The 13,113-nt window shown below is 51.0% G+C and overlaps 1 protein-coding gene across 2 annotated transcripts in view; it reads left to right on the plus strand.

Annotated features, from left to right (window-relative positions):
* Positions 1-13,113, plus strand: part of LOC146210157 (uncharacterized) — a 158,078-nt gene that overhangs the window by 107,808 nt on the left and 37,157 nt on the right. Inside the window, exons 10-11 of one of the 2 annotated variants that reach the window (XM_084608202.1) lie at positions 743-1,123; positions 12,144-12,446. In XM_084608202.1, coding sequence (XP_084464328.1) covers positions 743-1,123; positions 12,144-12,446 — 684 coding nt within the window. The remainder of the gene's footprint in view (positions 1-742; positions 1,124-12,143; positions 12,447-13,113) is intronic. The other variant, XM_084608205.1, reaches the window with a different exon arrangement.

Here is a 13,113-nt window from a genome sequence, read left to right on the forward strand (position 1 = left end):
ATCATCCGCATATCTAAGGTTGTTGATACGTTTTCCAGCATTATCCGTTGGCAAGTATTAGCAGATTATGAATAGCAGCTTACCCATATCGCTCAAGAGGAAAGTATACAGCAGTCGTTTATTACCTATACGTATGGCTGAAATTACCTATATGGCTGAAACATGGAGGCTAACCAAAAGGGTTCTACTTAAGTTGAGGACAATGCAGAGGGCTACGGAATGAAAAATGGTAGGGGTAACATTAAGAGATAGGAAGCGTGCAGAGTGGGTCAGAGAAATAAGTCACTGACATTCTAGTGGAAATCAAGAAGAAGAAATGGGCATGGGCAGGACATGTAGTGTGAAGAGAGGATAACTGATGGTCTCTAAGAGTAACCAGTTCGATTCCAAGGTAAGGTAAGCGTAGCAGGGGGAGGCAGAAACTTAGGTGGGGGGATGAAGTTAAGAAGTTCGCAGGGGATGCAGCTAGCGCAGAACTGGGCAAATTCAAGGAGAGGCCTTCACCCTGCAGTGGGTATAGTCCGGCTGATGATGATGCTGCCTACTCATCGCCTTTGCATCCGCACACGTCCGTGAAAGAGGCAGGGGCATTTCCAAAGAGCAATAGTTTTTTCTCGGAGCATTTGGCACCTGTGTTTTGCAAAATGATGTTTGGGCTTTCGCTGACTTCCTCCTGTCCATTCATGTTCAATATTCTGGTGCACAGTGACTCTCTCGCTTGGTTCTCCCGCCTCCTGAACAGGTACCACCAAGTGCACGCAAGCGGTCTCGTTCACAGTCACCGCTGTCACGGCCGTTGCGACGGTCACCACGGCGATCGCCTCGCCGGTCGCCTCGCCGGTCGTCACTGCGCCGGTCACCGCGACGTTCGCCACCGTGGCGATCGCCACGCAGGTCGCCGCGCCGGTCATCTCCTAATCACCATCATCATCACCACCATCACTCTCCACGCCGGTCACCCCGCCAGTCGCCTCACCGATCACGGTCACCCCTGCGGCCAGAGCATTGGTCGGGTGCAGGCGGCCCGAGGAAGCGGTCACCCGACATGTTTGGCGCTAGGGACCTGATGGTGCAGCAGCAGCAGCAGCAGCTCTTTCCTGCCACTGCTCTCACTGCCTCCCAGGTGATGTATTCCTCTGCAGTTTGCAGTAAAAACGTGCTTTGAATATATATTGGTTTCTTCGGTTCACAGGTGAGCATTTCAGTGGCATGTACAAAAGCTAATCGCATGTGGACTATGCTACGTCATCGAATCCCTCAGGTTCTGTATAAAATTTTGCCCATTACTCGGAAGCAACTTGTGAGAAGTTTGATTTCCTAGCACGGTTTTAACATGCTTCAATGTGCAAGCTTGGTAGGGTAATAAAGGAGGAACGGAAAACTGGGAAGTGCTCCGCCTAGTATACTGTTTAGTGCAGTGTTCAGTTCAGGCGTTCAGTCGTGTCCGACTCTTCGTGACCCTATGGACCATGTCACACCACGCTTTCCGGTCTCTCACTATCTTCCTAACATCACATAACTTCATCTGCAGTGCCTTGAGGATGCCATCTAACTATCGCGTTCAAAATGATGCGCTGGCATGATTACGCTTCCCTGAGGAACGATGAGCACCGCTCAATACGCGTTCCCTTCTCACCATGTCCAGTGGCGTTCAGTGGTGGTGTCATCACCACCTCATGACGTTAAGGCAACCTTTGAAAACCCAAAAACCTCGAGAAAATGGATTGTTCTGGTAGTACAGTTAAAACCTGATTTAATGAAACAAATTTAATGAAAGTACTGTTTAATTCCCCCTCAGATGCCGATAAGATCGAATGCTTTGACTAACTAAATTTTTCGAAAAATGAATATAGAAAAGGGCTATTTTTGGTCTATTTTGTAGAAAGCACTCTCGGAATTTATTGTGAGCCCACTGTAACAGCGCGGGGCACCTTCATCCTACTTTTTATCAAACTGCGCGGTGCAAAACAAGAGTTGTAGTGTTCAGTTGAATTAACCAGATGGTGACAGCGGTAAAGAAGTCTCGTATCACTTTCCAAGGTGTTTGGTGCTCTTTTTGTGACGTGCTTCGTGTGGTTCGTTCACCAGATATTTTCCTGTGCCTTTGAATGCATGCTTCTCTCAAGCTCTGCTTGTGCTTGTTACACCTACAGTGCTATACATAGCACTTCACAGCTACGAAAAATCGGTGCGGTCATTACTCACAAGACGCACACAGGCCGACTTGATTACTGGAAAATAAATTTGTAGTCCTCTCGGGCTCTTCTTAGTAACAATTTTTGTTTCTTGTGCACTAACGGCACCGGTCATTTTTGCTGGCCGCATTCCATTTTAAGGCTTCTCAAGTATGATCAGGGTGTCTAGCAACCGGGAATTATCAGGGAAATTTCATGCACCGGGAAAAATCAGGGAAACCATCCAAAATTTCGCCAAGTCAGGGAAAATGGCACGATATATTCTGCAGTGCATTTTCATTTTAAGCTGGCACACAGCAAGTATGGTATTGATGCAGATTTTTTGTGTGTGTGTGTGCTGAGCGTGCAGCTCCCACTGCCGCCGCGCCACAAGTCGAAGCGCGATATATTACTTTGACGCCAGCGCATGGCTGAGCTGCCACAATAGAAGAACCAATACGCACGTGAGTTGGGTACTCAGTAAAATATGCGGAAGCGCTGCGTGAAAGTAGTACGCGACAAAAAGCAAGAATAATCGCTCCGGCAGCGGCCAGCGCGAAAGCGATCAGTGAGCTGAGCTACAGCTGAGGTCCGTTGTGAAACTCCAGGGGTTGACCGCTCATGTCTTCACGATGTCTCCGCAGGTTCCAAATTTCTTAACACTTTCACGTCTACAATCACGAACTCGGTATGGGCATCGCATTCCGCGCTAACGCCAAGGTGAAACTCGCGTTGGGTTGCGGACTTTCCTAACAGAACGGGCTCTGCCGTAGAGTAGTACCCGGAGTGTACTGTACCGTGATCTGGGATGCAATTCGCACTGTAGTTTGAACCCGCGGTGTCGTCATCAGGCAGCATGGTTGATCTTCTCTGCGCATCAAACAAGTCTGGCACCGGCTGTAACTCGGGTCGTGATGTTACGCTTGTGGCCGGCTTCTTCTGGTTTTTGTTCCACGCCTGTTTCTTACGGCTTCCAAAGGCTCATTGCGTGCACGGTTACAATCTGCTGTCTTCCGGGGTTTCGATCGCAAAGAAAAACACGAGCGCAAACGCAGACGCACGAAGCAGCCTCCATGGCGGCAGACACAAAACAAATAGACAAAAAAAAATGGTGCTTCGATCACACCAGCCAGTGGGAGACGCAGAATGTCGCTTGAGAAGCGTGCCATAAACGGCTTTCGAAGCCATTTCGAGATAGTGCAAAATTCGCACAAAGAAAACGGCTTCAAACCATGCCCAAGATGGCGGCGATCGGCTGGCTGCAACGCCCGCACCACGCGCAGGAATTTCGAACAAATTGCCTCTTCTTGGGGGGTATTTCGTGGCTACTGCGATGTTTCGAAAGCCGATTTTATCGCATTTCCTGACCTAATTCAGTGTTAATAATTTGAGTGCAGGTGAGAGTTTTTCTCAAAATTGATTTTTTTACTATTTTTCGATCATCCTAAGACTCTCGTCTCTCCTTAAATAGGTCCACTAGTTTTTCTCAAAATTGATTTTTTTACTATTTTTCGATCATCCTAAGACTCTCGTCTCTCCTTAAATAGGTCCGTTCGATTCAGCTGCACTCTTTGCACCAGTTCCATAAAGTTTTGTGGCGGTGCCGTAAGCGTGCAGTTCCAGCAGTTCAGGTGCAGGCCGGGCTGTGTGCAACTCGCGTCAGCCGACGCCAACGTCCCAGTTAACTTGATGAATTTTCAAATACAGTGAAACCTCGTTATAACGAACAAGTAAAAAATCGGAAAATAGTTTGCTCTATTCATAATTTGTAACATAAAATTTCGTAGACAATACGTTCAAGAGCAGCAAAGTTCAATCAGAGAAGGCACAGCAACTCGGAGGGTGCCTACTTGGGTCACGTCCATTTATTTACGCGCAAAGAACTGCGTTATCGTGGCCTTCATTTTTGCGTTGATTTTTGAGCTTCGTCGGCGGGATGTTCAGGAACTTCCACAGCGATTTCGGCTTCCGTCAGTACTGTCGTGGTCGCCGCGATCTCGCCGTCGCCTACAAAGTCCTTACAGTCATTGTTGCGGGCATGTCACCAACAAAACGTGAAAAATTGTTCCAGGCTCATCAAGCTCGCGGAGCTCTTCTTCTGATTCGTCGGGATCGTCCCCATCGTCACTTGATGCACGGGCCTCTACTGGAACAAAACTTGCGTGCCGAAAGCAGTTGGCAATCGTTTCGCCCTTCACGCTGTCCCATGCAATTCTCCCAGCAAGTCAATCTTCAAGTTCTGCTTCATATGAAGCTTCACGAGAAGAATGTCAGTCTCCTTTTGTAAACTGCCTTGAAGGCCCTGATTTTATCTTTAGCTTGGTCTTTAACGTCAGTACTGTTCTTTTTATCACGTTCACCGCGATCACAGCACCACGCACACCCGCGCACCACACTCGACACGATGACCGACGCAGCTCCACCAAACGCAATGACTGCCACGCCGCGACGCCACTGCTAACACTAAAACGCGAAAGACGCAAAAACCAAGAAGGCAAAAGCAACATTCGATCACGCCACTGCCGCCGCTGCTGAAGCGGCGCTGTCAGCAATTCCGGGATGCGAACGATTTCTTATGGCCTCCGAGATCACTTCCGCGCGCGAGGGTGATCTTGGAGGCCATAAATTTATTTGGCTGTCAACTCTCAATGCCGTCGTGACATCTCTGGCGCTGTCAGCGCCTGCGAGGTAGTCCTGAACGTTTGCTATGCTGCACAACACACTTGTAGTGCAACGAAGCCTGCCTCCTGCTTAAAGTAAGGTAGTACTTAGTGTCGCGAAGTTCGTAATATCCTATTTATGCCGAACCGCGTTCACTGTGGGAAGTTAAAAATATGTGTGATATTTCGGAAGAGTTCGATATATTCAATAATTCGTTATATGCGTGTTCGTTATATCGAGGTTTGACTGTAGCACATGACAACCAAGCTTTGCCATGATCCAAGCATCCAGCCATGATGCTTTTGGCCTATGCCAATGAGAACACGATTGAGTTCACTAAGGTGATGGCTGCGCAAACTCGCAAGAAGTAGACACACGCATGCAGTGTGATGCATGCTGATTATATACTTCAGTCATGACCATGTGCGCTTTGATCGCCGGCTGCTGTGCAGCATTCGATGCTCCTTGGCGTGCATTCGGGAGGCAGGATTTTCCCCATGTGCAGATTTTGAAAATGTTTTTTTGCAAACTTTTTTTGTAGTGGTCTAACTCTGCTGTTGGACTGAGAACTGTTTCCCGCCAGAAGTAGAAAGTAGAAGAGGGCAGCTTTCGATTGGTACAAAAATGGTCACGCCGCGGCACCGTTGCCATGGGGAGCAAGTTTAAATTCGATCAATCTTGAGGTATTTTTACGAGCGAAAATTGTTGCATTAATAACGCAATAAGTACTGTTCAGGGGACCATATTATTTCCGAAAAGCAATTTTTGGCAATTTTTCGTGGTTAAAGACCCGGGTCTGCCCTTGAAAATAAGAGTAGTGTTGGACTCCTTTAAATTGCTTTGCGCATCAATCATTTAGGAAGTACAAAGCCGTAGCATGTATGCGTATTTTGTCTCGTGTAGGCATCATCCGAGCCAAAACCAGAATCAACAGTGCGAACCACCAGCAAAGCAGCTCAGCACATGCAGTTCGGCAGCACGAGGTGTCGCCAATTTGAAGTAAAACTTGTTTCTGGGCTACTTTGTGCATTTTCGATCAAAAACAGGTTACCGCAAACAAAATGGAGATGGTGCTACAATCAACTGATTCTTTTTTGCAGGGCACACAAAATAGGTAGGTTAACAATCACAACACCTATTGGTCCTGCACATGTTAGAGGGATAGGCTTTTATCACATGAAAAAGATGTATACAGTTGAACCCGGATATAAAGAACTCGAAGAGGATCGCGAAATAGTTTGATATATCGATAATTCGATATACAGAAATCTGCTTGTGACGGCACTTGCGAAAAAACGATACCGTATTTGTCGCGTAATCAACCCACTCGCATAATGAACCCATCCTCCACTTTTACACCCGAGAATTTTTTAAAAAAGAAAAAGCATTAAAACCAGCTCGCTCACATGCAAGCGATTGAGCGATCTCAGCGACGAGCGGCAGCAACAGAAAAATTCCAAAAAAATTCCAACTTGTTGGAACTGCGTCCCTCCCGCTGCTCGAGCCACCATGGCAGCTCAAAACAAGGTTTCTGTTTCGCCGCGGCAAAAATTGCGAGCTTTTTCGCTTGCATGTTGATGGTGCGCGTCGCGCCATTTGGGTCGTCTCATCCACAGCTCATTTCTTGGCAGCGTGCCAAGATGCTGCGCAGCGATAACGTCATGGCATGTTTATCTTTTGATAGCTCCTGCGGTGGTGGGGAGGGAACTTGGCAGAGTGCCCATGATGGCTTGATTGCACAAGCCTGGTTCGATTTGTCGCACCGCGCTTGGGGTGGGCTTAGCCCACTGCCACAAAATCATCGGAAAGCGTGATAGCTGCAAATGCTGTTTGAAGCGAAAAATGCTAAAAGCCGGTGTCATGATCACAGCTGACCACGTGCTTTCGTTGATTCATACATGCAAATAAATGACTCCCGCAAGAAGAAAAAAAAAACTGCCGTTTCTTAATATCCACAGCTGCCATATCTTACGCTACGCCGCGCGTACAGCACAATAGGAATTCACGACTCTTGCAAAAAAGAAATAAAGAAAAAAAAAGGAGAGATAGATCTGCCACCTCCTAACGTTTGCAGGGGCCATAGCCACGTTAGCCGCCACGCGCAGAGGGTGCAGAGGGTTCGCAACACATGCTGGAGAAAGCGTCCGACGTTCTGTCTGAAAACGGGCTGAGCTAGCTTGGCGCATGCATAGCGCGTGCTACTGCAAACGAAGGCCGGGAGAGAGGAAGGAGAGAGATAGCTCGGCAAGTTAGTGAAAAACGTTTATTTCTGATATGGCGATTACATAATGAGGGACGAGGAGTGGTACCCTCAGTCCAGGGTCCCAATAGCCCTCACAGCTGCTTCAGCCCGGCGAACGAGCAGACGCTGGTCCTCCAGATCGGGTGCGCGAAGGGCATTCTCCCAGTCCGCCTCACTTGGCGTGAGTATACGAGGGGCCGCTTGAATAGCTTGGCAGGCCCAGACAGTTTGGTATAGGGTTGCTAGAGACCCACAAAGTGTGCACTCAGGACGATAGAGAGTTGGATGGATACGGTGTAGACGAGTGAGGCAGGGGAAAGTCTGAGTTTGGAGCATTCGGAGGGAGACCGCCTCGGTCCGCGAGAGGCGGCGGTGAGGTCGCGGGAAGGCGCAACGTGTCGCGCGGTAGTATTCAAGGATCTCCCGGTACACAGGGAGTACAGGGTTAAACGCTGCCGGAGAAGGGCCCGGCGAACTCGGCGGCGAATCAGCTCGGTAGGCAAGAGCGCGAGCCCAGGCATGTGCCTGTTGATTACCGTCGAGAACGTCGTGTCCAGGGGTGCAGACTAGCGTAGTCGGTGGGGCGGGAGTCGGTGCATGTTGAAGAACGGTAGCGGCGGTGTGGTCTACGACTAAGTCGCGGTACCCACGACAGGCGGAGGCCGAGTCGGTAAAGACTGTCCGGGATGTGGGTGGGTCTGGGGTAGTGAGAGCCAGAGCGATGGCCAACTCTTCTGCTGACTGAGCGCTGTTAGTACGTAGCGAGGCCGCAGTGAGGAGGCGACCCGTGTGGTCCACCACGACCACTGTGAAGGCAGCTAGCGAGGCATATTTGGCTGCATCCACGTAGATGGCGGACTTGGACGAGCCGTAGCGGCGGCGGAGATAGTCTGCCCGGGTGGTGCGGCGAGCAGTGTGGAGAGTGGGCTGCATATGGCGTGGGATAGGGGCCACCTTGCAGAAAGTCTGGAGTGACCGAGGAAGCGAGTTTGGTTGTCGGGAAAGAAAGCCTGGAGGGCGAATGTCGAGGTGGGTTAGGAGGGCCCGGCCAGCGGGGGACAGGGTTAGGCGTTGTAGTTGTGCGAGGGAGTGGGCTTCGACCAATTCGCGCGAGGTGTTATGAAGACCGAGTGCGAGAAGCGTCGAGGTAGGCGTGGACGGCGGGAGGCCTAAGGTAGTCTTGTAGATTCTGCGGATGAGGATATCGAGTCTATCGTGGTCTGAAGGGGTAAGAACAAGGTAAGGAACAACATGCTGAAAGCGGCTCAGGAAGAGCGCTTGGACCAAGCGGAGAGCGTCCGCTTCAGCGAGACCCGCTCGATGGTGTAAGATGCGGCGGAAAAGGCCCAGAAGCTGCGCAGTCTGTGTAGAGAGGCGGGTTAGTGAGGAACTGGCACGCCCGTCGGCTTGGAGGTGGAGGCCTAAGACTCGTAGCGATGTGACCGCTGGGATTGTGGTGCCATGGATGAATAGAGCTATAGTTGTGGCAGGTTCGAGGGGAGTGCGAGACCGACCACGCACGACGAGGAGCTCGGACTTGGAAGGAGAAAGAGTCAAGCCACAGGAGGTAGCGTATGAGGTGACAGTGTCGAGGCCGTCTTGTAGTGTGGACTGGATATGTCCCGCCGAGCCGGCTTTTACCCACAGGGTGATATCATCGGCGTAAATGGCATGATAAAGGTCAGGAATTGCGGAGAGTGCCGCAGGGAGGCCTGCCAGAGCAACATTGAACAGGAGCGGAGATAAGATAGAGCCCTGGGGGGTGCCGCGGGCGGGTAGAGAGAAGGGTTGGCACCGAAGTTGCCCGAGGCCGACTGTAGCGGTGCAATCAGCGAGGAAAGCACTGACGTACGCGAAGGTACGGGGACCACAGTGGGTAGCAGCTAGACCGTCTAAGATGGCAGAGTGGGATACATTGTCAAAAGCGGCGTGCAGATCCAATGCCAGGATAGCCCTACTGGACGCTGGAGTGAGGCCTTCGAGAATATCGTGGCGAAGTTGGAGGAGGACATCGTGGGTGGAAAGGTGACTACGAAAGCCATATTGTGTATGGGGGAGGAAAGAGCTTGAGTCAAGGTATGGCTGGAGACTTCTCAGAACGGCGTGTTCAAAGAGCTTACCAAGACACGAGGTAAAGGAGATAGGGCGGAGGTTGGAAAGGTCGAGAGGTTTTCCGGGTTTTGGAATGAAACTGACGTCGGCATGGCGCCACTCGGAAGGCAAGGTGCCCGCTGACCAGTGTGTGTCAAAGAATGTCGTAAGGGCAGCGATGGAAGAGGTATCGAGGTTGCGGAGTACGGTATAGGTAACCCTGTCCGCCCCGGGAGCAGATTTACGCTGGAGAGATTGCAGCGCTGCGGATATTTCCTGGACCGTGAACGGGGATTCCAGATCGGGGCTTGGTTGGCCGGTGTATGGGGGCAGTGTGGGAGCAAGCAGGGCGGTAGGGGGAGCGATTTGAAGGCGAAGTTGGGCGAGGAGAGCTTCATCCGAACCTGAGAACGTCTGGATTAAGCGGCGGACTGATTGGGAGGTGTGTCTGTGGGATTTGGTGGGATCTAAGAGATGGCGGAGAAGATGCCAAGTACGGGCTGTACCCAGGCGGCCGTTCAGTGAGTCGCAAATGCCGTTCCACTGCTGCTGCGCCAAGAGGGCCGCATGACTTTCTGCCTGGGCCGTAATGTTGGCGATACGTTGCTTAAGGCGTCGGTTATGGCGTTGCCGGCGCCAGCGGCGCACTAGGCCCCTGCGCGCCTCCCACAGATGGACCAGATGAGGATCGGCCTCCGGATGTTGGGTTGTGAGTTGGAGGGTCTTTGCGTAGCGATCGACGTCGGAATGGAGGGCGCGGACCCAGAGTTTGATATCAGCGATAGAATCCGACGAGGGGGATTCCGTTCGGGCGGTACGAAAGGCAGGCCAATCGACTAAGCGTGTTTTCCGGAGCGGGGCACGAAGCGGAGCTGTGTGGATCGTAGTCTCAATAATGTAGTGGTCACTACCAAGCGTCTCAAGAAGGTTCCGCCAGTCATGGTGCGGTACATGGAGCAGTAAAGTAAGGTCCGGAGAGGTATCGCGGGTGACGGAGTTACCAAGGCGGGTAGGCGTCAAAGGGTCAGTAAGTAAAGAGAAGCCGTGCGATTGGACTAAAGTGTACAGTCGCGTACCTTCGACAGTAGGCCGGGTGTAACCCCATGCGGGATGGGCTGCGTTGAAGTCTCCGACGACTATCAGAGGGGAGCGGCGTGCAAGACGACAGGCGTGTTCAAAGAGATAAGAGAAAGATTCCGCACGGGAACTAGGAGGGCTGTACACTGCGAGCACAAAAACGCTGGGGGTCTGTCTAGATGGCGGTAGCAGTTCCAGAAGAATATGGTCGGTGGTGGTGCCGTCGATGTCATGAGTCACCGGCACAAGTTGCTTCGACACAAGCACTGCACAGCGGCTAGCTCCCGATGGCATGCAACACACATATCCTGGGAGAGTAGGCAAACAGCCGGGCTCTTGAAGGGCGATGACGGCCAGTGTGGATGGAGCTGATGTCACAAACTGTAGCAGGGACGAGCGTCTGCGGCGATATCCGCGGCAATTCCACTGCCAGACCACCAGGGGCTCGTTGTGCTCAAATCATGCTCAGATCATGCTCAAAGTCTGCGAGGAATAATAGGACAAATAGAAGAAAAGACGCAGGGCAACCAGTGTGTGCCCACGGCTGCTTGCGCGCATCGGTAGTGGGAGCAGCACCGGTGATGCGAGTCAGCAGAGTTGGTTTCCTGGGGCAGTGGTGGCGGGCGAGAGGAAACATGCGTGAAGACGCCTCCTCACCCGGCAGCAGTGCAACCATGCACGCTCTTTCTTCTTGGCTTCTCCGCCACACCCTCTCCCTGCCACTCGTAGACGCGGCTTGCTTGAGCCGCAGCAAAGGTGGAGGCTGCTGCCGTACGGCGATTGCAGAATGTTTTGCCACTTCTATAACTTGAGCAATTTTGATTTACAGTAAACACTTTCAAGGTGGCTCCTCGTAGATTCAACTCTTAATCTGGTTCTTGTTCTGCACTGTACTTTCCAGCCTTCATGCGAAAATACATATAACAAAAAATTGCGTACATTTTGAAGTTTCGTTATAACCAGGTTTACCGTATTTACTCGCATAATGCTCGCACTTCTTTTTTCGGAAAATTGATGCTAAGTTGGGGAGTGCGGCAATTATGTGGGGGAAATGTTCGAGCAAATGTTTTGGAGCACTAAAAGCAAATTTAAACAGGTGTGAATCGGGATTCTTAGGCCAGCTATTCTAAATATAACCAAACATTACTTTCAAGCAGAACTTATCTTTGTTATAAATGACAGGGTCGCCAAAAGTACAAATTGTTAAAGCACTTTATTTGTCGCACGCAGCCTCATCGTCACTCCCCGCGTTTCGTGGTATAATGCTCACAGCAGACCATACAGTCCTGCTCTTAATCAGAGACTTGACCTGAGTCCGTGTCGACACTGCAATTGCTGTCTCCAGTAGCGTACGACGCACAACTTGTTGACGCCGAAGTGCCGGCCCGCAGCACGGTTGCTATGCTGTAGCCCCTACTCGAAGGCTTTCAGCTTAAAAGCAGCTGTATAACTTGCGTACCGCCCCATTGCGATGCGCCACTACCTCGCAAAATGGCGACGGCTACGAGCATCGTGGAGGTAAAAAAAAAAAAAAAAAAAGCCGAGCATAACCTTTGATGATGATGATGATAATCTACCCTAGCATGCTATCGCTGCCTGGTAGCGCGGGCACACAATAAAGCCAGTTAGGTTGAGTAGCGCTCCAAAGATGGCGCTTCTAACAGACGACTCTCATGATGGTGGTGCAAAGATTATGCGAGGAAAAAAAATTGACGCCCAATGTTGGGGGTGCGAGCATTATGTGAGTAAATACGGTAACTGTATATGTGACATAAGAACACTCTGTCAACTAGCGTTTGAGAGATGAGAATTTTGATATGATATGCATGAAGTCAGAGGATGAAAGCAGCTTGCATTATCCCAAGTGAAAATGGCATTTGTTCACTCACCCCTTGTAGGCTGGACTGCTGGAAGAGTACACAGAGCGGCGTGGTGGGGCTGCTGCACCCACCGCGAGCACGGTGGCTGCCACGCTGGAGACAATGATCCAACTGCAGCAGAGGCTGCTCTCCATCACGGCCGCCCAGCAGCAGCAGCAGCAGGCTGCTGGCCTGGCGGCACTGCCTGGCACCAGCCCAGCGGTTGGGGCAGCAGGCACCACCACCACTTACCGGGGAGGGGATGGCTTTGCATCACGGGGTCTCCAACAGCTGGACTTGCAGAAGAGCCTGCAGCAGCTGCGGCAGAGCCAGCGTTACAGTGTGAGCACACATTTCTGCTGCCCTGCAACATCCTTCTGACTGAACATCGGCAGTCGCCTTTTCCTGTCCTCCCCTCCATCTTTTGCTTTCCTGTCTTCTTGCTTACAACTTTCCTGTCTCCTCCTCTTTTCTTGGATTTTTCATTTTCCAGGCAGCAAGGGTTAACCTTGTGTGGCTAACCACCCTGTGTTACGCCATATTTGGTTATAGTCAGGGTGTAAGGCTGGCGTGGGCTGGACTTTCTCGGAAGCTCCCGTCCCGTCCCCTTGTTGGGCTCGGTGGTGGGCGGCCGCCACCCTGGCCGAACATCAACATAATTTTATGGCTTCTTTACTCTCACATGATCGATCCCGAAAAAGGGGTCGCACCGACGAAACCTCTAAATTCTTCCTGAAAAACCCAAACAGGTTCCCACGATTTCATGTAGTACACAGTGACAACGCTGAGAAAACGGCTAGACAAATCTCACCTTTCATAGTGACCAAGACACTGACAGAAGTAATAGGTCAGGGTTACAACGTAAAGAAACTCCCGAACGGAGACCTTCTGTTGGAAATCTTCTATAATCATCAACATGATAAACTGTCTACATTAAAGTCTTTTGGAGAAATCCCAGTGACCATCAGTCCACACCGTTCTCTGAACACTGTCCGCGGAGTTATCTCTG

Source organism: Amblyomma maculatum, chromosome 1 (assembly GCF_055883805.1).
Source record: "Amblyomma maculatum isolate TAMU_Amacu chromosome 1, ASM5588380v1, whole genome shotgun sequence".
NCBI lineage: Eukaryota > Metazoa > Arthropoda > Arachnida > Ixodida > Ixodidae > Amblyomma > Amblyomma maculatum.